The sequence below is a fragment of the Portunus trituberculatus genome, chromosome 43, assembly GCF_017591435.1.
Source record: "Portunus trituberculatus isolate SZX2019 chromosome 43, ASM1759143v1, whole genome shotgun sequence".
Lineage (NCBI taxonomy): Eukaryota > Metazoa > Arthropoda > Malacostraca > Decapoda > Portunidae > Portunus > Portunus trituberculatus.
This window is the reverse complement of record NC_059297.1, coordinates 25542943-25568171: the sequence shown is the minus strand read 5'-3', so window position 1 is coordinate 25568171 and position 25229 is coordinate 25542943. Positions and strand designations below refer to the sequence as shown.

The 25229-nt window shown below is 40.4% G+C and overlaps 2 protein-coding genes across 5 annotated transcripts; both read left to right on the top strand.

Annotated features, from left to right (window-relative positions):
- The first annotated feature begins 4761 nt into the window (after positions 1–4761).
- On the top strand, positions 4762–13190 carry LOC123518237 (cubilin-like). Of its 3 annotated transcripts, XM_045278961.1 has the most exons (6): positions 4762–4991; positions 5098–5265; positions 5745–5807; positions 6186–6375; positions 6614–6827; positions 10183–13190. In XM_045278961.1, exons 1-5 carry the CDS (start codon positions 4793–4795, stop codon positions 6756–6758), a joined length of 765 nt encoding a protein of 254 aa, XP_045134896.1. In that variant the 5' UTR covers positions 4762–4792; the 3' UTR covers positions 6759–6827; positions 10183–13190. The 3 variants fall into 3 exon arrangements, with proteins under 3 accessions (XP_045134896.1, XP_045134895.1, XP_045134894.1); XM_045278960.1 differs by lacking the exons at positions 4762–4991; positions 5098–5265; positions 5745–5807; positions 6186–6375; positions 6614–6827 and adding an exon at positions 9226–9829; XM_045278959.1 differs by lacking the exons at positions 4762–4991; positions 5098–5265; positions 5745–5807; positions 6186–6375; positions 6614–6827 and adding an exon at positions 9226–10023.
- A 2556-nt stretch (positions 13191–15746) lies between these two features.
- LOC123518285 (serine proteinase stubble-like) lies at positions 15747–24020 on the top strand. Of its 2 annotated transcripts, XM_045279018.1 has the most exons (8): positions 15747–15865; positions 17068–18024; positions 18217–18386; positions 20003–20162; positions 20368–20399; positions 20441–20476; positions 22761–22921; positions 23577–23714. In XM_045279018.1, exons 1-7 carry the CDS (start codon positions 15809–15811, stop codon positions 22918–22920), a joined length of 1572 nt encoding a protein of 523 aa, XP_045134953.1. In that variant the 5' UTR covers positions 15747–15808; the 3' UTR covers position 22921; positions 23577–23714. The 2 variants fall into 2 exon arrangements, with proteins under 2 accessions (XP_045134953.1, XP_045134952.1); XM_045279017.1 differs by having other exon boundaries at positions 15749–15865; positions 20368–20476; positions 23577–24020.
- Positions 24021–25229: the final 1209 nt, after the last annotated feature.

Genomic DNA, 25229 nt, shown 5'->3' with positions numbered 1-25229 from the left:
TTAGGGGAGCCATGTTACTGTACGTAAGGGTTTGCATATGTGGCATTATTATTCCTCTACAGTTAGTCTTTAAAGAAATGTTTGATAGCTTCCTATGTTCATGAACGCATATGGAATGTCCTTAAGTGCCAATACTTGACGCTATACAGAGCCTTGAGTCAATTAAAATAATAGAAAAAGGTGAGGTAGATATAGATGTCTTTCAGGAAAGGAATTTTTAGATAGAGAAGAGGTTACACCAACCTTTAAAGGAGACAAGAGAAAATATGAATGTGCAGAATTAGTTCCTCAAATAAAATAATAGATAAAAAATGCTTTACCAAAAGAAGTGATGCATAAACAAAAGCACAAGACAATTTTATACAAAAAGAACCTGGGGTAGACTACAAGCTTCAATTAAACAAATTAAAAGAAATAAATCATATACATTGCACGTACACATTCTCATGCACCTAAGACAATAATGAATAACGTTAATCAATTGTAAGCGTTGAAAGTAAAGGTTAGTGAAGAAAAGACTGATAATTCACATCATTTGGGAGAGAAGGAATGTAAACACTACGGCGTCAGGGGAGGGATTCACAAAAATGGAAATTTGTCTGTGACAAATTTTTGTCCTAATTTTTATCTTAAACTCCCGAATCGGCTTTAGAATTGGTCTTAGATTTGAAACACGTCCGGTGGTGGATTATCTTTAAGATTTACGTTGAGATCCATTTAATAAAGATGGCTGACCGCCAAAAGCCCAAGCATGCCTACTTAAAATTTATCAGCACCTTAATGATTTTCTAGATGACATGAGAGACCAAACTTTTTGATAAAATAGACCTACTACACCTGCAGAAGCGTTACTTGTGACAGACTTGGCGGAAGAATGTGGAAGAGTTTGGAGAGCTGCACGGGAACAAGTGATGCGCCGACGCTAGTAATTAAAGTATTGAATACAGTGTTATTTAGCCAATAGGGAGTGCAGCTCTCCAGCAGCTATTACCTTGGATTTTGCTGTGTCCTGTTTTTGGTGTGCCTCATCTATCTTCATTATAATAGGACCCCATGCAGCTTTTTTATACCGTATGTTGAAACCAATCAAACTACATGCGCATGATTCCTCATAACACTGACTGTATGAGAAAGGAAAGTCTTGCCATGGATCTAGCTGGGTTTTCTGCATGTATTGGCTCTTTTAAGCCTTAGGGATCATCATCTCCTCTCTACCAATGAAATAAGGGAAGGAAATGAGCCTCTACTTAGTGGGAGGAGCAGGTCAGTTCATCCCAGCTGGGCTTAAGGCCGTAAACATTGAGACAGATTACATACGCATTGCGCTTGATGGAATTTTCTTATACATACACACAAATTTATGCGCTCATATCTTTACAAAATATGTGATATATATAATTTTTTTTTTTATTTCATTAAAAGAAAATGTAAAAAGATTCCACTATTTACTAAAAATTGAGAAATACAAGATTTTACGGTTTTGCTCTTACAACATTTCATACTGTGGCTATTTAATTCCTCTCAGCATATCTAGACTAAGACCGGGACTTGGATTTAGGACTAAATTTTTACCATTACAGCCATTCGTTCATCATAATGTGTTGTGAGGAGGAAGAAGAAACAAGGACGTACATGGGGCCGCCGTGGTACAGTGGAACCATGCATGCATTGGGGGTCCGAGGGTCTCCAAGCGCGTGGGTTCGAATCCTGTCCACGGTCCGAGTGTAGGCTGGCTTCCTCACTCGGAGCAAGGATTTCCAAGCCGGTGGGCTTTGAGATAGGAGGTACCCCAAAAAAGTACCCTCTTTAACCCATAAGTTCCCATGAAAAACCCACAAGGTATAAATAAAGAAAAAAAAGGTAAAAACAGCTGTGTGAAAAATTGAGAGCTTTTATTATGTATTTACTAAGCTGTGTTTTTATTGTTTTAGCGTTACACAAGTTGTCATGGCGGGGAGGAGACCAACCTTATCATTAAGTCTTCGGATATATCTTATTTCTACATTTTCTTCGTGAACCATGTATCGTCTCAGTCTACCATGTTGTGAGAAGCAAGGGAAGGTAAGGCAGAACAATTGTGTGCGAAAGTATTCATCTGTGTTATGTATTGTTATATATTTATGGAGATATTAGTAAATTTATTTTGATTCGTGACTGGACAGGACTGCTTCCCTCTGATAAGAGAGCAGCAAGGTGTTCTGGAGTCTTCTGAGGTTTTGACGGTTTTTTGACGTGTTTTTTTGGTGTTTTTGTGTGTTTTGTGGGTTTGTGTCCGTTGGTGTTGTGATTCTGTCGTTATGTTAGATTTTCTTCGTAATCTGCTTAGCCCGTCACCGTGGCGTGTTGTGCAAGGCGAGAAGGAAGGGCACACCTCTCTACTGTATAATTATTCATATCTGTCTCGTATTCATGGATTTAATAATCATTTTATTAAGCAAAGTGGCACTGTGGAAGCGTAATTAAGATGGTGTGTTGATGGATTATGCTTATATATCATTTTTTGCTTGTCTCCTTCATCCCTTCTCGGCGCACTGTCAGGAGTGAGAGGAAATGATACCTATATGCCGTGAGGTTCTGGAGTTATATGTTATCAGAGAGAGTGAGTGGAAGGAGAAATGGCGGGGATGGAAAGCAGTACCGTTTTAATCTAGTTGTTGGAGAGGACGGAAGATATGAGGTGACATGTGTGAGTATGTGGGTTTGCCTCATAGATTGCAGGCTTCCGCTATGGTGATATGTGTGTTATCTTTGCTCACGCTGGTGTATGTGTGTGTATGGGACTGATATCCACGCCAGGACAAACACGACCATCAGTTGTCATTGTGAGTGCATGTAGCGCATCATTAGTTGTCTTGATATACTATTTATTGATTTTTTTAAACCTTCCTCCCGTAATTCGCCTCGCACACTTCCACTCAGTAAGGTCATATCTACCTGATCTTTTTTTTTTTTAAGTAAATACTGCGAATTCCACATTCATCTGTCACTAGAACCATAAGATCCTAAGACCAGTGACGATTGAACTAGAACCCTTTCAAAAGTATGTTTCTCCTCTCCATAATGCATGAATCTTCTATATATGATTAGAACCATTAAAACGCCGCTAGAAACTCTTGCTACTTGAATGGGAACCCTTAACAGAGTCTTTTTCCAGTCAATAATGCTGAAATGCTGTTAATCTGTCACTACAATCACTAAATCACCCCTAAAATCCAGTGTCATTTCATTAATCGTTGGTCATTCTGAGATATATGTCTAAATGTACTCTCTTTTATGTCATTCCGTCTTGTAAACCCTTAAGAATACTCCAAATATTGCTTGCATTACTGTTAATTGCTCCATGTAAAAGTTTTAAAAGGGAAACTAAAGTAAATATTGTCCTGCTCTGACGCCTCGTAAATATTACATAGAAAACAAGAATTGAAATGGTAAACTAAACTAAATATTGTCTCTTTTTTTTCCTGTATTGCTTGGTAAATATTGCATAGAAAGACAACATTGAAGGAGGAATTAAAGCTGATCAGCTGGGGAGGAGGAGGAGGAGGAGGAGGAGGAGGGGAGGAGGAGGAGGAGGAGGAGGAGGATGGGACGGGGAAGATGGGAGATGGAGAGAGGGAAAAGAAAAGGAGACCGGGTAAGAAAAGGATGGAGAATAATAAATGAAGATGAAGAGAAGATACAGATGGGTAGGAGGAAGAGGAGAAAGAGTAATAATAATAGCTCATTAAACCTGAAGGTGGGTGGGGAAACAGGATGAGGAGGAGTAGGGAGATACCTTCCCATCTTTTCCTTTAAACCTAATTTTTTTAAGCTTGAACCCTTTCTGGTTCTCTCTTGGCTACTGATCCTTATGATTGTATTTTTGTTCCTTTTGTTACAACGGTCGAGCTTGAAAATTGATAGTTTGAATATTTCCGCTCTTCATAATGGCTTGCTCAGCTTTAATTTACTGCTCGAGAGAGACAATTATAGGTTGAAAGACACACACACACACACACACACACACACACACTCTCACCCGACCTCTCTTTCTCCCTCTCTGTGGTATGAGTGGAGCCGCGTCCCACATGTCAAACCCACACATACACTGACCGATAAGGCCATGGTACAAATCTAGGAACTGCAGGACGGTGTAAGGAAAATTGTCGTAGAAGATTCAGAACTCCTGACTTCCCAGCTGTTTTAGATGGAGATAAGAATTCAACAGTTCGTTTCCGGAGGTTCCTTCTTATTCTTGCTATATCTTTTTTCATAATGTAGCCACACAATAACAATAACAATTACAACAACAGCATTAACAACAGTAATATTTATTATGGCAATAATAATAACAATAATAATAATAATAATAATAATAATAATAATAATAATAATAATAATAATAATAATATAATAATAATAATAATAATAATAATAATAATAATAATAATAATAATAATAATAATAATAATAATAATAATAATAATAATAATAATAATAATAATAATAATAATAATAATAATAATAATAATAATAATAATAATAATAATAATAATAATAATAATAATAATAATAATAATAATAATAATAATAATAGTAATAATAATAGTAATAATGATAATAACAATATCATTATTTTTTTGTATTAACAACAACAACAACAACAACAACAACAACGGGAAAAATGATAATGATAAATGGACCAGCAATATTATAGCAGCGTAATGTAGTGAGTGGCATCTCCTGGGAGTTCACAGCGGACGCTGCTGCTGGTGGCGGCAGTCTCTCTAGAGTCTAGAGTAAGTAAGGAGTCATGTACTTGAAAGCTGCCCCAATCCTTTCCCTCTTGGCTGTGATGGTGGCGGTGATGGTAGTGGAAGGATACCCAACCTTTGCCAAACAGGACTACCCAGCTCTGAACGTTGACCAGTATGACCTGGCAATGTCCGTTGTGATCAACCAAATAACCTTACTGAAATTGTTGAATGAGTCTTCTTCCAGTCATGTTTCACGTAAGTAATTGAATTAGACATAATCAGAAATGGAATACAAAGATACTGTGGATATACGTGCAGCGATGTTGTTTCCTGTTGATTGATTGGCTAAACTGATTTGCAGGTGAATCTTGGTTGCAGGAGTTGCAGATGATGAAGAATAATGCGATAAGCGAAATACAAGACTTGTATTCGAATGCTGAAAATCAATTGCAGGAGAAGATCAATGAAGCAATCAATGAATTTCAAACAGTGAATACCCGAACTCCTGCCGTTGTCCAGGAACAACCGGGTAAGAATTAAACAACAAAGTGAGTTTTTTACATGTTTTTGCTGCGAAAGGAAAAGGCAGTAGACACCTGTCAAAACGATAGTTACACCCAGTAAGGTCTAATAGCACTGGCTCAGGGAGTGCTGCGGACTTACCATTAAAGCTAGTTGTTACCTCTCTGAACATTTCCTTTGTGTCTCACAACACAAGGGGCAGTCATAGCCTGCCCTCTTAAAGACAAACTCTTTTCCTTCACACAAAACTACTTGCATCTAGCAACGCATAGATTCTTCACGTAAAATTGAAAATTGAAAAGAATTATGACTCCTATACCAGCCTCGGAGTTCCCTTCTGACGTATATATTTCTATTGAATTGTTTGGGGACTAACATCTCAGCTGGCCTTTTATAATCACAATTTTTGTTGCCCTTGGTCTGTTTTGCCTCGTACATAAAAAAAAGTAGAAAACGTCTATCAAAGCACAATATCTCTACCAACAGATAGCGGACGAGCAAACACTCTCCACAATGACGCTGATCCGTGGCTATGCGGAGTAGACACAGGTGTGTGTGTGTGTGTGTGTGTGTGTGTGTGTGTGTGTGTGTGTGTGTGTGTGTGTGTGTGTGTGTGTGTTTGTATGTCTATGTGTGTGTGTGTGTGTGTGTGTGTGTGTGTGTGTGTGTGTGTGTGTGTGTGTGTGTGTGTGTGTGTGTGTGTGTGTGTGTGTGTGTGTGTGTGTGTGTGTGTGTGTGTGTGTGTGTGTGTGTGTGTGTGTGTGTGTGTGTGTGTGTGTGTGTGTGTGTGTGTGTGTGTGTGTGTGTGTGTGTGTGTGTGTGTGTGTGTGTGTGTGTGTGTTTAAACAACACTTCTAATAAATATCCTTGAATCCATCGTGGCCCTGTGTGCCTACTGACTAGCATAACTTTCTTCCATTATTCCAGTTGTGTACGGAAGTAGTGGCTCTTTAGCTCCAACCAGAGTTCCGCCCTACCTTGACCGTACCTTCTGTTCCTGGGAAGTGAGACTGCCCGAGGGAACAAAACCAGAATTTTCCTGGGAATATTTCGGAATTGAGGATTGTGCTTCGTGCAGCTGTGATTATGTGAGAATATGGGATCCAGCTGTACCAACGTAAGAAGATGCCAACATCTCCGTCATCTGCATGTAACATACTAAATATTGTGATAACTGTATAATTATGAATACGTTTTTAACCCCTTCAGTACTGGGACACATTTTTGCTATGAGATTTGTGTACGATCAAAACATTTTATTGACATTAGAATGGGTCTACCAGAAGATTAATGGCCAATCCTCACTATTTTAATCACCCACACTTTCCCTTTCATCAAGTTATTTTGTTTTCCAGTGGAGACAAACTGTGTGGTTTCGCTCCCTCGGCCCACCACAGCATGTACAAGATTGAAAACAACATATTTCGTGTTGTATTCTATTCTGATGAAGGTAGTAATGACATTGGCTTTCGTCTGAAGTATCGCGCCATCAGCAGTTGAAACTGGAGCAGTGACTCTTTTCCTGCTGAAATCAGAGAAAAGCAGCAGCAGCATAGATTAACAAATAAGGTGAGAGAGAGAGAGAGAGAGAGAGAGAGAGAGAGAGAGAGAGAGAGAGAGAGAGAGAGAGAGAGAGAGAGAGAGAGAGAGAGAGAGAGAGAGAGAGAGAGAGAGAGAGAGAGAGAGAGAATGCGTCTCGGTTCTTAAATTTCTACTGACGTCACGCCTCTTAAGGCAGAGGGAAGGCGCCATTAGCTCTTGGAGTGTTGCAATACAAAGGTATATATATATATATATATATATATATATATATATATATATATATATATATATATATATATATATATATATATATATATATATGGTCGAGCAGTATGAGTGGAATCTCTCATAAATCCACTCCATTAAAGAGTGTAATGCATGCGCCATTGGAAGCTTGTAACCATTAAAGAGGCTTGGTTTTAAGAACTGAATTTTCCGAATTTTAATGATATGGTCGATTGCTGTTTGATTTTAGTAGAATGAATGAGTCGTTTATCTATTTATTTATCTCATTACGATTTAAAACAGGCAGAATCAGTTAAAAACATATCTATCATACCAGACTTAAAACGATGCTCATTTGAATTATTTCATCAATTTTAGACTGATGAGCAGAATGCAACACTGCAGCTGAATGTGTGGGGCTACATGGAAGCGAGCGATTACTTTCTGCTTTTGTCTGTATGTGCACCCTTGTTGCCTTCTCGACAAGTCAGTCTCCCGTCCTCACACACACATTTTCTTATTTCATTGTTTTGATGTTACTTCTGCTGAGATATTTTCACTAATCATCATGCCAAGGTATTCTTCGGAGAGTTATGTAAGTTACAAAGTGCAACATACTTACAATATGTCTTTGATGCGGTAGAACAGATGGTGATTTCCTCACTGGTGACAGGGGAGCGCGTCTCTGTAGAGATGCATGAAGGTATACGGGGAGTCTAAAAAAACAGTTTGAAAAACATGCAAGTAAAATAATATAGTGACAATGGATGCTGAATGTAGGCTTGATGGATTCTTGCAACTTCTGCGTGTTCTCATGTAACAGGTATTTGTCGTAACATGTGTGTAGACTACATAATTTTGATTCTAGCGATGATCCGATTCCGTTTTGTAGCTCTTCTAATGTTTCGTATTTGGCACTCATATCTGCTACACTGATGCTGTTTGCTGATTTATCTCAACACTCCTCCGACCTGCCCACACGTAGCAGGGCGAAGAGGGTGAGTAAGTTATCTGTTATTAGAATAAAAATGCGGGTATCATGTAAAGAAGTTTTGGATCCACTGTGTAGTTCGTTATTTTTATGGATGATTACATTATACTTGTACGTACATGTCAAATTTTTCTATACTCTCCCTTGTCACTATTTTGAAGCAAAAAGCAAACTGTCGATGCTGGTAAGCGAAATCAGAAAGTGAATCCATAAGATACGGGTGCATGCTCGTGCGGGCGTCGATCCACGGACACAGAAATTAAGGCACTCAAGTGTTTCCGTCTAGCCAAGGTGAGGCAGCCATCATGCGGGTGGCTCATTCCTCGCATCTCAAGTATGCTGTCATCAGAATGAAGGCCATGCACATGCTCACCAGGCACTTGCAGGTTCCGATCACCAGGTTTCGTTCCATGAGGTTCACCTTGGCCGCTCTGACGCCGACCTCCTCCCACATCGGTGTCACGTAAACTTGGGTTCGCATATTTAGGTTCACTTCACTTAAGCATCTCACTACAAAATAAGTATGTGAAATATAACGAAACTAATAATAAATCAATAACAAATTTAACTAAAGACGTGTCATGAAGGAAAACATGCCGCAAAACAATAACGTATCTCTAATCGTATATGAACTCATTTTATGACGGCGTAATACAAGTGAAAGCTAAGTTCCAACCCAAATTAATTTCCCTCGTACTGTACATATCCTCCACCATATTTGAACTTCAGAGTGCACTGAATGTTAGGGAGGAAGATTGCCAAGATGAAGGTATGATTTGAATAGAGCAGATCAAGTGTCGTGTGCATGCAAAGTGCTGTTTACGGTTGAAGAGGTACACAGGCTCAGCACCCTTCTAGGCCTCCTCTCCTTTGCCAATGTCATTCCCATGGAAAGGATTAGGGGAGAGCAAACAAGGATTAGTTATCTTCACTTACATGACATAATACTTTCAATATTGCCTACATTATGCAATTAAAACTCGAGGCAATACATAGCTGGATTCAATTTCACAGCCTTTACTATTATGGAAACAGTACAACAACCAAGGTAATTAGAGGTAGATAAATATTGCATTTGAAAAAATAAAGCATGTAGAGATAGCGTATTAGCTCACTGTAGTAGGAAAATATGGCAAGTGGGTATCTGCCATGGAAATCCGCTATTCTGACGTATGCTAAAAGTGATGTCTAATTATTGTTTCCACTTCTAGTTCTCTTCCAAATACCAAAAGAGGAATGCCTATTATCTGCAACAATTAATTGATTAGTATTGATTATGAATATCATGTTACTCGTCAGAAGAAACGTACATGAAATAGAGTCCTGTGAAATCTATCACCTCCACCATCACACCCTGTCACGTGACTTAACAAGGAACGCCGCAACCAACCAACCGGAGAGAGAGTCAGACTAAGAGGCAGACGGAGTGTGGCCAGTTGAACGGGAGTGCGCGGTGTGCTGTATGTACTGCCTGAACTATGCAAGGCACTCACTGCTCACCGCTCATTGCGTGTGTACACAGGAAACAAGTGAAAGTGACACTGAATAAAACAGTAACTTCATTGCAGTAACAAAGACACTGAGAGTGACCGTGACAGAGACTAGTAGGAGAATCAGTGATTAACTGGCACAGTGATAATTATAAACTGCAAATATATTTATATAAACTATACCTAGTATATCAAGGGTCATCTTAAACGAGTGCTGGCAGACAATTGTGGATTGCAACGCTACCAATACAAAGAAATAAGCTGCCCAAGTACCGAAGAAACCTTTTAAAACTGACACTCGTGGAACGGAACGATACATTTTGGTGAGCGAATTGGTGCGGCTTGAGTGTAGAGTGGAGTGGTAGTGGAGACCTCTTGGAAGTTGATGTTTACAAACCTCAGCAGAAAACACGGGGTATCACTTTGCTGACATCAGCTACCCAGCCAGGGCCCTTCCCCACACGCCCCCTCCCCGCCACCTCCTTCCCCAGTACACGTTACGTCCACAGAACTATAGGTATATACAATACAAATATGTAAACCTCATCATAAGGTGTATGCGCTTGCACTTACAACATTTATCAATATCCCTTACTATAGTCACTGGGCGCGACTAAGTAATTAATTCTATATCACTCTGTCAAGGAGGACCTCTGAGGCTTTTGTGTGATTCCAGAGATACAGCGGTAGCAGAGACGACAACTGAGTGACAAAGAAACGGTGGGTGACTACTGGAGTGCCCTGTCTGGACGCCGCCTCTTTAACAGACTGGCTGTCGCCCGCTAAAGATTTCATCACATCATCTGTGACCCAGAGAAGAACCGGAGAAAGAAATCACACTTTTTTCCTAATCGAAGAAACTAAAGATAAGAACATACTCTACACCGATTTGACACACACACACACACACACACACACACACACACACACACACACACACACTGCGCCTTGGTTATGCTGAGTTGGTGAAAGTGAGTCTCATGTTGTTGTTTTTTACTGTGTCTTTCGATTACGATTACATGAATAAGTAAGGAATATTTGAAGATTTAAAGGGCGGATGAGGATGACGATGTAAAGTAGACGGCATTGATGGCCATGATGATTATGATGATAAGGGTGACTCTGTAAACAAGTAAATTAATTAAGGAAGTTCATAAAAATATAGTAATCTTTGAATGTTCAGAAGTAGTCGTACTAACCCTTGCTAATACTAACCACTGACTTTTGTTCAAACTTTTTTTTTTATCTAACCATGGATAATCTTGTTGCCTCTAGTACGGATGACTCTGGCACAAGGACATTATTCCTGACTAGTGCAAAACTTCAGGCTTTCACAGGCACAGAGAATGGCTACACAGCTGAGGAATATATCTCGTTGTGTGAATATATCATGAAGGATGATAACTCTTTAACAGAAGATGCAGATAAAATTTCCTTTATCCGGTCGGGATTGCAGGGTGGGTCTTGGGCCTCGAGGATGATGCACGCCAGCGCCTTCACCAAACCTACGCAGAATCAAGATTATTACACTTTTCGTACCAATTTTCTGAACATATTTGGAAGCGGCGCGCACACAGCGTAGTGCACGAGATGGTGCCAGATCCAAACATCGTTGCCGCGAAGGTGTTTGTGCTGCCTCAAATTCGAGAGTTCACAGGTTCCGAGAATGACTACACAGCTGAGGAATACATCTCACTGTGTGATGATGTAATGAAGACTTGCTATATAACACAAGATACATGTAAAATCTCTTTTGTCCGCAGTAGGTTACAGATTGGATCGCGGCCCGCTAAGATGATGAGTACCAGGATCTTCACTGATCCTGAGAAGAATAAAGATTATGATAGTTTCCGAACCAAATTCCTGAGGATATTTGGAAGCAAAAAGGCTCCACACAGTCTAGTACAGGGAATCATCAATGCAGTAGATGTTTTTCTAAGTGATACCCCACCCTTAAATATGTTTGAGGGGCAAGTGGAAGCCAACCGTCTCTCAACTGAATTCATCCAGTATATTAAAGACAATGGGTGGAATGAGGGAGAATATATTTCATTACAGAATAACCATAAATTTATGGAATTTTTTATTTTTATGATTTTGATGAGAGGAACATGTCGTGGGAGCGCCTGGTCTCTCAAGTATAAACCCACAGACGAACTCCACGAGTTTGTGCAGAAGCTAAGGAAAAACCGCGAAGAAAATGGCCAGATAGGGAAGGCCGTTAGGACAGTGAATGTGACATGCCAATATTGTCAGCGAAAAGGACATACGATTAGCAGATGTTCCCTTAGAGAGAAAGATGAGCGTGGTAGTAGAAAAGCTGAAGCTGCTGATGACCCGAGAAGTCACACTCGCCGAGGAGCGAGACGTAACACTGCCTACTGCACCTTTCATCAGTGCATTGGTCACTCCACAGATGAGTGTTATTCGGTCATCAATTTAGGAAAGAAAATGAGAAAAAAGCGTGGATCTGGAGGGTCACAGCCTGGCGAAGCTGCTCGCCCCATTCAATACAGTCAGTATAGGAATAACTCAAGGAAGTGAAAAAATGTAGACGAAGCAACTGAAACTGATTGTGCTTTACGTATGTCATGAACTGTTTGGAATCAAACCAGCGTGATGGTTAAACCTAAAAAATGCTACATGTAAGGGCTTGATTGGTGACACTAACACCGCTGTAAATATGCTCTCAGGAAGATCGTGTTCGGCACTGAAATTCACAATGCACGATGACCTCAAAATGTTATGAAAATCTCAACATACAGTGAATTGTCTGTTTTCCTGTTAGGCTAGGTAAGAATATTGCATTCATTTGTTTGGTTTTATATGTTGTTTTCTGGCTTCAGTTTACTTTCAGTGGACTAATGGTAGGATTTAAGGACAATAAAATCCTGACTACTAATACAATACTAATGCAATAATGTTTCAACAGAAGACCTCAAGGCATGTGACAGACTGAGGATTTCTAGTTATATTTTTGCCTACCTTCTTTATCTTGCCTTCTTGCTGATTATTAGTGGCAGAACTTGCAAAGTGATAGTAATTAAGAAGATGCTTTCATGTCATGTGTCTCCACTTGCTCCTTAAGCCTTTCATACCAATTTCTATAGACGCGACTGTGGCTCGTTCAGATGATGCTGTATACAAAGGAGATGAAGAGAATTTCGCAGCTCTAATTGCATGGTCTTTACGATATGTCAAACGAAGCACCTATCCTGAAACATTCAATGATGGACTTGTATTCTAGCTTTGCTCCGAGAATCTCTCTCTTGATAGTTTACGTAAGATTATATATTCTTATATCAATTTATAACTATTAGTCTCTCCGTGTCTACTTAATGCAATGTCTCAAACTGCAGTGAAGCATTCTCTCTATACACATCTAGCTCGTATGATTCATTGTGTATTGCTGTGTTTGATTCATGATAGCTAAAGGTTCTGCCGCATAACGCGATGGCAGGCTTATAGGTGTGCGAGCAGTGTTAGCACATAGTAATAAGAAAAAAAAAAAAACTGTAGCTGTAGATCATAATTTGTTATTCAAGAAACAGAAGTGTGTACTCCCTGTTCTGACGAATGCTGGGAGTGGTGTCCAATTATTGTTTTTCCTCTTAGTTGACTCGCCCAATATTGAAATAGTAGTAGTACATGTTCTCTGTAATAAATAACAATTGATGATCATAAGTACTTTATTACTGTCCTTTATGTAGGCTTCCTGTAAATCACTACGGAACCAGCTTGTTCACCTCGGCGGCAAGGAAGTCCCACACGCACAAAATAATTATTGCATCTAGAGCAGTGAAGTGTGAGGGAAAACGAAACATGATAATTGGCAACATTTCAGAAATGAAAGTACAGAAACACGAAGGAAAAAAGAAAAAGGAAAAATAAATTACCGTAGAAACATACACAGGTACATTATTTAGTCGTATTTTAGTTTTTTGGGTGAAAAGTCTTCATTATCAAATTACTGTATTAGTGATACCGACGATATGTCCCTAACCATTGATACCGCAGGGGAAAGTCATTAGACTTCGACTGCTTGTTTTGTCAAACAAAAAGTTTCCGACACTGCAGGATTGAATATCAGGTACGGCAGGAACTTTTCCCCCTAATCTACTGCATTGGGTAGGGGTAATGTGTGGAGGAAAAGAATTAATGATCAAATATTATAGTTAAAGAATGTTTCTAATCATAAAATCAGTTAGGAATGATAATTATAAGGGTTATAATTAAAGTTATTCTTGGAGGTCATCATGTGTGTGTGTGTGTGTGTGTGTGTGTGTGTGTGTCGACGCCTACCTGGAGGCGGGGCTTCAGACACTGCACACACCATGGTACGATAACGAGACAGGTAGACGCACGAGTCTTGAACTTACAGCCCTACTGGTAAGTCTTCTGAAACGCTGTTTCTGTGACGTCATCCACTCGCCTAGCCAGCTCTGATCGCGATAGTCTGCTACTCATTAAATCATGAATAATTAATATAAAACTTTTTTTCTTTTCATGATCCATTGGTTATGCAGTCGAAAATTAAATATGATACACATTAGTGATTGAATGTTGATATTTCATAGCGATAGACAAGATATTGTACGGATAAAGACATGTCAGATAGCCTAGTAGATGTGGCTCAAAAACATTGTTAGTGGATTTTTCAAGCCATATACATTATGCATGATTGCATAATGCACATTGATTTCCTCTGATCCTCTTCGCCTTCATGTACCTTCGTCGTCTTCCTCAGCACCTCACTGTTCTCTCTACATATAAAACTACAAGAGGCTAAAGGCTAATGCACGTATGAGTCTAAAGGCGATCCACACTATACAGGGACGGTCACGCTCTGTTTACGGTGCTGTCACATACTAAATGCATTTCAGTGGGGACCGTAAGCCATTGAAATGCATGTAATATGAATGGACCGTGAGTGCATACCGCTATTTAAACGTGGCAATCCATTCCTTTAGCTTGCATCGGCCCTAAACTATTCACACTTCATATAGGTACTTTATTCTTGAGTGTAAACCCATGGTACAATAACGAGAGACATCAAAAGTTATTGTACCATGGTACAGTCAGTAGCCTGTAAGGCTGGCATAGCCTGTAAATTATGGACTAGGTCTAGGCTACTAGTAGAACTAATTTCGTTCATTAGGCATAAGCAGATTATACAATTTCTAATTTGGAGTGTTGAAACTGATCAGATTTAGCCAGTAAATCTAAGTTTCCTTACCTGTATTTTCTGCAGAAAGGCCACTTCCATTATCGTGTCCACGAAATGGCAGATTTTGATCAGGGACTGCCTCAGTTTTAGATCCCTCCAATTCCTTGGAACTGGGGAACCTAATAACTCATATTTCAAATTGCGCTTAATTTGGGCGGAACTAAAATGTTGCTCACAAATCACGGCATTATTTACGTTTACTGTGTCAGCACGATAGCATTTTTGGAGCCACTGTCTTGCGATGGTCTTGTTCTTGGGGAATTTATAATATTCAAAATTACTAGACTTGGCAGGCGTGCATCATACACTGCACAAGGTCTAGCTTTGCCCATACTAACAATAAGAAATTAATATTAAGGCACATGAAACATACAATCCAAGATCAAATTCTGCCACACGTGTACACTCACTCGAAGATACGGAGTTGTTTACACGACCGGATGACGTCACTGAGTCAGCTGGTGGTTCCAATAATGTTCTCGTGCGTCTACCTATCAAAAAGTTATTGTACCATGGCACACACGGCCGCGGCTGAGCGTGAGGACGCAACCATTGGTTTTGCCCACATTCTTGTAAATCCGTAACTATGCAATCATCAGTGACAGAACTTCCCAGAAGCTGCTTGCCTTGTCTGAACCTTGTGGTGGAGACGATGAGAGGCATGAAAAAATAGTTGAAAGGATGTTTTGAAAATACATTATTGAATAAATAAACAAAGAAAATAAAGTTATTATCACTATCACCACCACCACCACCACCACCATTGTCATCACCATCATCATAGACATTGATAGCATGGTTATTCATTGCGCAGGTAGTGAAACTTTTCTTGGCTTATATAAATTCATACGCGTGTCACTGATGAGGACAGAAAAGACCATTTTATCATTGCCATGATCGGTTCTCGCCAGGGGAATCACAGACCTGATACAGGTCTCAGTTCTCTGAATAAGCCGGCATATCTCTAGAGGGTGCACATGGCACAGTCATTGCCGCGTTAATCATAGATATCAGAGTTGAGGGCATTAATTACTGCTCATGCGCGGCGTTGATTCAGCCCAGCAGCCAATTATACATGTACAGCATCCGCGGCTTACCACTGCCAGTGACTCTACGTACTTCTGCAGAGATGGTGAGTGTGGTATACTCGTGCGTAAGCACTTACAACCAACCTTTCCTATGTGCTTCACCCCAAAGACAACAGACGACTGGCCAATACTTTAACTCCAACAGTAAATTATAAAATGTGAAAGATCAACAAAACAGATTTCGACCAAGACGTTCATTCAAGTAACTTATCACCTGACAAGGATGTACGAGGGGAAAGGTAGGGCTTGACACTAGAAATGCTATGTGATGAATGACTTTTACTCAAGTTAACTGCCTATACAGACCATCAGAATGGCTCTCCTGTCTCCTGCTTCCTGCAGTTCCCGTGTGCTGTACTGTTCAAACGAGACACCGAGTAGATTGTTCTATAAACAGGCAAACTGAAATGCCACAATTATTAAAAGATTTCAATTGTGGCTCATTGTCTTTTTCTTCATAATCTCTCCGTCGCTCAGATATCCGTCCATTAATTCTACCTTTCGTCTTCTGTCACTGACCTATACCAAGTCCATATTCTCATCAGAATCTTGGTTCACACACAGACCTCTTCAGACACAAGACACTTAACGATGCCTTTTTTGTGTCTACTTGTGAACTCCCCTTTAAAGTGTGACGTCTTGCGTGTTCTTTTTTTTCAGTTTTTGTTGTTTTCAGTCAGAGATCAGAATTCAATAAAGAAAAAAAAAATAGGTTCCGATACAGTATGTTCGTAATCTGATTGAAATAAAAAAACAACAGCATTAGAATTTAGTCCCATTACTTCTGAAACCTTTTGCCCTCCTACAGGGATTATTTTTCTAAGATTTCAGAGAGGATTAGTAAGATTTTCATGGAAGTCTATTATTTCTTTTCCACTGAGCCATAAAATCCCATTAAATGTCCCAATAACAACCAAAAAATTACGATTAGGATCTAAAAAGAGCAATCGAGTAGGACGTCGGGCAGATCTTTAATGATAAAACACTGCGGGCCAGCACGCCACTAGCTTGTTTGTTTGTGGGACATAGTGACAGCCGATAGTAAGAGTGCACGTGTACTACGCCATCCACCCTTTGCCCTCTCTTTGCAAATCCCCCACTCACTCTTTTCCTCCTTTTCCTCCTCCTCCTCTTGCTCTCTTTCACCTACTTCCCCATTATCGCAATACTGATCCCGAAAGACGTTTGTGATTTCATAAGGAACATTAAAGGAATCTCTCTCTCTCTCTCTCTCTCTCTCTCTCAGGTGATGGGTGGTTTGGGCGCGGCGGCAGTCCTGTGGTTGGTGTGGGTGGGGGCAGCCTTTGGTTACTCGGTACCCAGGCCGCAACATTCGGAAGGAGAGGAGGTGTATTGCGAGTGCGTGCCGTTTTACCTGTGCGAGGACGACGTAATCATCACCGACGGCAGGAACTTGATTGACGTGAGGACTTCTCGTCGCAGGAAGCCGGTGACCAACGTGGAGGAGTGTCCTTCACTAATAGACGTTTGTTGTGGTCTTCCTCCGTCACCTACTACAACTACCTCCACCATCACCACTACCACCACCACCATGACCTCCAGCACTCTTCTCCCGATCACCCAACCACCCACGCTGCCCCCGGACACTCCCTGCCAGTGTGTAGGATTCCTTGAGTGTCCCGCCAAGCTTCTGGTGAATGATGGCAAAGGGAGCACTAGTCTGGAGTTCTTGGGTTTGACTTACTCACACTCTCAGTGCCAAGACACCTTTACCCTCTGCTGCGCCGACAAGACTACCCCTACACCAACACCAACGCTTACGCCCACGCCCATGCCCACCGCGCCGCAGTGTGAGTGCGTAAAGCCCTACCTCTGCGATGAGGACGGCTACATCATCGTGTACGGCCAAGGTTTGCAAGACATCAGGAAATTTACGTCGTCAGTGTTCCCGCTGGATTCCGGCGAATGTTCCGACAGTTACTTCGTCTGCTGCCTCCCTCCACTGGCCCCAACGTCCTTCCATACTCCTTCCGCCGCTTCCACTACTACCACCACCACCTTCACCACCACCACCACCTCCACCAGCACTACTACTGAATCCACCACCCCTCCCTTATTCCGCAACCCTACTACATCTACAGTGTCTTCCCCCACCACCCCCACCGCCACCACCACCCCGACAACCACTACCACCGAGGACCCTCCCATCACCTGTGGCATCAGAAACTTCGACGGAATAGCGGTGTGTATTACAAGTGCATATAGCGTCTAACAGCCTGCATGGACTCTAAAACACCACGAAATACTGCAGCGAAATACGTCCCATGTGCACTGCCTTACCAATACCTCTTGAACCTAACCTCCTCTTCCTTCTCCTCCTCCTCTTCTGCTTCTTCTTCCTCATCTTCTTCTTCCTCTTCCTCCTCCACCACAGGCGCGAATCATCGGGTTCCAGGACGGGGAAAGCCAGTTCGGTGAGTTCCCTTGGATGGCAGCCGTGGTCAATAGCGCTCCATTCATGGGCATGCCCTCCTACCGCTTCGTGGGAGGCGGCACGCTAATCTACCCACGTGTTGTCCTCACGGCAGCCCATAAAGTTGTGAAGTAAGGTTTTGTGTGTGTGTGTGTGTGTGTGTGTGTATGTGTGTGTGTTCAGGTTTCCGAATTTGCCGTTCCATTTCCTTGTTTATACGAATCTAATGATCCTTAGATAATGAACAAAAATAGTAAAACATCGTGTTGCGAGAGGAGCTCATTATGCTCTGCTTGCTATTGTTACTCTGAGCAATGACGCCACAAAGTCCAGTGAATCTTAAACCTATAAAATTATAATACAAATCTACACTTTTACTGATACATGTAGTCCTACCTTCAATTATTTATTTTTGTTCATAGCACTCTAAAAAAATGTTTGTGCGAATAACCTGAAAAATATCGAGAGATTAATTTTGTCTTTTCTTGGCTCACGAAGTATTCAGTGGACTGCATTTCAAGAAGTGACTAATAGAAAAGTTGTAGAGAATTATGGGAAAAATAATCAAATGTCCAGCAGGAAATGGGTTACTGTATGGGGAATATGACGCTTATAGTTCGGGCACCAGGATGCGTCTGTCTGTGTCCTTTGTATGCTGATGGAGTCGTTCTTTATTAAAGCTTACAGAACCGTAGGAAAAAGAAAAGATAAAGTGTTTACATTGATGCACAGAAAATGTAAAGAGGAGGAAGTTGATTTTGGCTTTTTTTTTTTTTTTTTTTTTTTCTTAACTGGAGAAATACTGTAATACTGTAATACTGTAATAAGAAAATAGATGAATAAATATAAATTAAATACAAAGATAAGATGAAAGTCTAAAACGATATAGGTGATAATGAAAAAAAATACATAATACAATGACAAAGATAAAAATATAGATTGGTAGAAATACAAAAATAAGGTAAAATTCTAAAACGATATAGAGATTATGAAAAAAATACAATAATAAGAATAGAAATAGGGATGCAAAAATAAGTTGGGAGTCTGAAATTATATAGATGATGGCAAAAAAAAATAATAACAATAATAACGCAATAATGAAATGTCTACCAAATGAAAGAGTCAAGTACAAAACAGCTATCCAGACACCATTACTTTGGGTACTTCTATACAAATATTGACTGCATGCATCTGTATTTCCATCTACCTATGACCTGAAACAGAGAACAGAAGGAAAAGAATGAGGTTTTTTATAGATATTTGTCCCATTTTCTTGGCTAACTCTCTTGATTGGCATCTCAGTGGGACTTCTAATTTAATCGTTTTTATTCCTCTTGGTTAGTTTTCCCCTCTTACATCAAAAAGTTCAACAAATTATACTTAATCATCAACAGGAAACTACCTCAGCTGATTACCAAGAAAATAAATTGCGTGGCATTGGAAAAAATAGTCATTAGGGGGAATACAAAAGTTTCAGAGTATGGGGTGAAGTTTTTCAAGGGTATTCTTATGAGTGTAGAGATGACTCAACAAGGATTCGTGATCATCAATAAGAATGTTACCCTGGATAAACGCTCTTACATTAAAAAAAAAGGAAGAATCTGATAGTGTTCCTTCCCTGAGTTGAGTGTAATATATTTCTATGAGTGTAGGGATGGTTCAACAAGAGTTCGTGATCATCAATAAGAATGTTACTTGGGATAAGCACTAGTACAAGTATCTGACAGTGTTACTTCTTTGAGCGCAGTGTGAACGTGAATCACTTGGCGGTGCGGCTCGGGGAGTGGGACACGCAGAAAGAACAGGAGCCCTACCCGCACCAAGACATCGAGGTAGAGAAAGTAGTGGTGCATCCGAAATTCTTTGCTCCAGCTCTCTTTTACGACGTCGCCCTCCTGTTCCTGAAGGTGATTATGTTATGTTCACACGTCTCTCTCTCTCTCTCTCTCTCTCTCTCTCTCTCTCTCTCTCTCTCTCTCTCTCTCTCTCTCTCTCTCTCTCTCTCTCTCTCTTTTGTAGTGCAAATCAAATGACGTTTTAGTGTTATCTTGTTATCTTGTTATCTTTTACTGGTACAGAGGAAGACAACATCGCTTTACGTTCTTTCCGCAGGAGGAGGCAGTTCTCGCGCCCCACGTCAACACCCTGTGCATGGCGGAGGACTTAGACGACGTTGACACCTCCGCCTGTGTCATCAACGGCTGGGGAGTGGATCGTTTCGGTGAGTGGAGAGGGAAATATGAGAACAGGCTTAGAAATGTAATGTTGTCTGGTGTCTGTGTGTTCCGATCTTAAACTAGTTCGGGTTCGGTTGAATTGAGTCTTGGTTTGGTTCTTTGAGTTCTTGTTTTGTTTTTTTATATGTTATGGCCTATAGAACCTGTAGGCATACTTGAAGAGCATATGTGGGAAGCGCTGTTAAGTTTCCGCACATTAGTGGCGCTGGCAATTTTATTCATAGGGGTACCCATATTAAGACCCATATCACCACCCAAGCACATCTTTGGTATAAACACCGAGAACTTGCATGGGTATCATGGTGACATGTAGGTAACTTTAAACCACTCGACAATTGGCATAGCTTCAAAGTTCAAAGTGGTATGTGGTGGGATTCCAACCTACGCAGGGACGTCTGCCCGATACCATGTTTACCACCTTATCCACTACGCCACCGCCTCCCTCATGGTCCGATATTTTAAAGGTTATAAAGATGATTAACTGGGTTGACTTTTTTCTTCTTACTGTTTGCATTCATAGTGTAGAATCCGTGTGTAACTATCAATAGAATTATGAAAGCACTTCTGAAATCTCTAACAACTTCCGCTCTAGTCTGTTAAAAGTAGTTGATAGATTTTTGTTTTATTAAATTCATTACGCACAATGCGTCAAGCTGGTACTTAAATAATTAACAATAGAGTAAAGGATTCAACACATATAGCTAAGCATTTTTTTTTTTTTTTTTTTTTTTTACATTACAAGGGCACTGGCCAAGGGAAAACAAAGTGTTGGAAAAAAAAAATCCTGCTGGTTGCCAGGCCCTGTTAAGAGGAAAGTAGGAGAAAGAGAAAAAACAAAAAAATCTAAAAGGAGGGTCCAGTTAACGTAAGAGGTGTCTTGACACTCCTCTTTTGAAAGAGTTTAAGTCATAGGCAGGTGGAAATACAGACACAGGTAGAGAGTTCCAGAGTTTACCAGTGTAGGGAATGAAGGAGTGAAGATACTGGTTAACTCTTGCATTAGGAAGATGGACAGAATAGGGATGAGAAGAAGTAGAGAGTCTTGTGCAGCGAGGCCGCAGGAGGGGGAAGGCATGCAGTTAGCAAGTTCAGAAGAGCAGACAGCATGAAAACAGCGGTAGAAGACAGATAAAGATGCAACATTGCGGCGGTGACTTAAAGAATCAAGACAGTCAGTTAGAGGAGAAGAGTTGATAAGACGAAAAGCTTTAGATTCCACCTTGTTTAGTAAAGCTGTGTGTGGATCCCCCAGACATGAGAGCCATACTCCATACACGGGCGGATAAGGCCCTGTACAGAGCAAGCAGCTGGGAGGGAGAGAAAATGGACGAAGACGCCACAGGACACCTAACTTCTTGGAAGCTGATTTAGCAAGAGTAGAGATGTGAAATTTCCAGTTTAGATTTTTAGTGAAGGATAGACCGAGTGTGTTTAATGTAGAGGAGAGGGAAGTTGAGTGTTATTGAAGAAGAGAGGATAGTTGTCTGGAAGGTTATGTCGAGTAGATAGTTGTAGAAATTGAGTTTTTGAGGCATTGAACAAAACCAGGTTTTCTCTGCCCCAATCAGAAACAAGTGAAAGATCAGAAGTTAGGCGTCCTATAGCATCTCGCCTTGAGTCATTTAATTGTTGTTGGGTTGGGCGTCTGTTGAACGCTGTTGAATAATGCAAGGTGGTATCATCAGCATAGGAGTGGATAGGGCATTGAGTCAGATTTAGGAGATCATTGATGAATAATAGAAAGAGAGTGGGTGATAGGACAGCTAATTAGAACAGGCTGGAAAAGATCATCAGCCTCCAAATCTAGGGAAGCGAGCGAGGACATCATCCAGGGTGTCACCCAGCAGGAGATGGCAGCACACGTCAATCAGCGGGACACCGCGAGGCAGCAGACCGTCCAACTCAGGGCAGTGTAGGCAGTGGTGTTCCAAAGTGTTGCTGTCAGCAGCACCACACAAGGGACAGGAGAAGAATAGTTGATAGAAGACGCTGAACCGTTTGAGAATACGAGCGAACCTTCAGATTGGCTCGGATAAATATAGAAAACACCAGTTCAAGATTAAATATTCCTGGAAGCTTACTTTTTGTCTCTGTTAACGTTAGTTTTCTGTTGATAATGTATTCGGAGAGCAGAAAAGTAGTAGGAAGTTAGTAACTTTTATTGGTTGTTATTAATTTATTAAGAGGGGGAGAAGAGCGGTAAATGGAGAAAACCTATGTCAATGTTCAGAGACTTAATTGTGTGTGTGTGTGTGTGTGTATGTGCAGATATAGGAACGTACCAGTTAGTCATGAAGAGCCTGACCCTACCTCTCGTGCACACACCGGAGTGTCAGAACAGCTTGAGGACCACCAGACTGGGACGTTTCTTCCGCCTGCACCCAACCTTCATTTGTGCCGGCGGAGAGAAGGGGAAGGACGCATGTAAGGTAGGGATTGGACCTAAACCACGAAAAAAATAAGTAATTAAATAAAAAAAAGAATTAATCTTTTAGTGTCAGTAATGAAAGCAAGTAGAATTATTATTAACAACTGTGAATAATCGTTAGTTGCTTGTTGCATAATGCTCATAGAACAGTACAAAGCAGCAGAGTGGTTGATTATCAGGAAGACGAAAACAGCAACAATGCTACAGAAGGTAGAATGTTCAATAAACTAGTCCAGTATTCTGAAACACTTACAAAAGTTTTATTATCAAAGGAATAATAGTTTAAGTTCTTGAGATTTGTCAGGTTTTTATTGGTCTTTTTTTATTGATTTGTTCATTATTCATTCAAGCATTTATCAACTTTTATTTGATTTTTTTGTTGAATTCAAATGATCAAAACACACAAAAAAAAAAAAAAAATTCGCAAACGCTTTTACTAAAGAACCATCACTTAAGCTTACAGAGATCATTTGCCAGAATTTTGTCATTGATTGATCTATTAATTATCTTTTTTACTTGTTATTTTTCGCCTGAGTTTTTGCTGATGTTTAATTATTGTTAAATCACAAAAATGTCCTTGCGACCTCAAATACTTCTCCAGTACCCGGTTAAAAGACAAGACACTGAAACATTTAAGAATCCCGGTGGGTTTGCAGGGTGATGGGGGCGGTCCGCTGGCCTGCCCTAGGAAAGACGGTGTGCCTGGGCAGTACCTCCTAGTGGGCATCACAGCGTGGGGCATCGGCTGCGGCGAGGACGGAGTGCCTGGAATATACGTTAATGTGCCTTACTTGTACTCCTGGATCACTGACACCGCTACACTCCACCTCACCAGCACTACCGCCACCACCATCAACACCACCACTGAACCTACACCAACTCCATTTTTATAAACGACGTATTTCTGGGTAGTTTAGATGTAAGTGCTGTGGGTATGTAATGTAATATATCATATGTATTCCCTGTCCCTCTGATTAACGTACGCCTGGCAACCCTACGTAAGCCTCAGTCTTGCTGGCGTCTCCAAGGCAGGCAGGCGTACGGGGATCCTTCCAAGGCTTTCTCTGTGTTCCTCTGCTTGAATACACATACTCCAGTTAGTACGTGTTTCTATGAAGAACCTTCACCTTCGTGGCTGTATTGTCCCGACAGCTACCCAACACCACAGGTGCGTACAATTAATTATGCACTTTGAGTAACGCCATGTGTCACTCAACCTGTACTCAACGTTTCCTTTTCTCGTGCCTTCCTTTGAAGCGTCATAGAAACATTGAGAAACATGAGGTTTTTTTTCACTTTTTATGTAAGAATGGAGAACTGGCCAAGGACAACATAAAGAGTGATCCAAAAAAGACCCACTAGTATGCCAGTCCCCGTGGATGTCCGAGAATTAGCCAAAACCAAGAGATGTCTTGAAACCTCCATCTTAAATAAGTTCAGATCATAAGATGATGGAAATATAGAAGCAGGTAGGAGTTCCAGAGTTTATTTGATTTATTTACATGTATGAAGTAAAATTTTTGAGACGTCAGGACTCAGGACCACGAACGATCGTTAGGTTTAAGATCGTTTTCAAAACCTTAGCTTCTCTTAACCTTCTGAATCCGTTGGTTGTTTGGTACTCTTACTTAGGATGATGTTATATGTTTTTGTTAAGTTTCACTGCTGCAATCTTAAAATCAATGAGCTGTGTTGTGTCTGATCAAATTCTCTATCTGAAGGTATCTAGCTTTATAGGATTTCAAGTTGGAATAGACTGGTCTGATGTGTTTCAAGAAACCATCTGGATTCTAGCCGTTATTAACTTTTATCTACTGATGAAAATGACAATCTTACAAAATGTGACGAATGATAGCGTCAACGGATCAGAGCACTTACAGAATTGAAAGAAAAAGCAAAACACCCCGAAAGAAAAATCGATTATTGACCATGATTATACTAGGGTCATGGGCATGGTTAGCTGCAGGAGGTAAGTGAATATATTAATCAAGCTATTCCCCGAGGAGCCTTTTCATGTACAAAGAATTGTCAACATTTATTCCTTAACTCATTAGGTGAATGTCCCTTAGTGATAGTGAGTGGAAAAGAAAGATTTACTTCATAATCTATAAGCTCCAATTGCTCATAGAATATTGGATCAATATTCCATAAACGTATTACAAACTTAGAAACTTTATGATCAGCAATGAATAAAGTTGAAAATCATAGAATGCAAATGACATTACCAGTAGGCTATCCATTATTTTCAAGGTTTTTTTTCTCCATTAACTTGAATCTTTTATTAAATAAGTAATATAAAGATATCAACT

Coding starts and splice junctions, on each gene's coding strand:
- LOC123518237 (XM_045278960.1), top strand. CDS start 11,097: ATGGTGCCAGATCCAAACATCGTTGCCGCGAAGGTGTTTGTGCTGCCT.
- LOC123518285 (XM_045279017.1), top strand. CDS start 15,809: ATGTACAGCATCCGCGGCTTACCACTGCCAGTGACTCTACGTACTTCT. Junction 20,163..20,367: donor TCGCCCTCCTGTTCCTGAAG/GTGATTATGTTA, acceptor TTCTTTCCGCAG/GAGGAGGCAGTTCTCGCGCC. Junction 20,477..22,760: donor CTGGGGAGTGGATCGTTTCG/GTGAGTGGAGAG, acceptor GTGTATGTGCAG/ATATAGGAACGTACCAGTTA.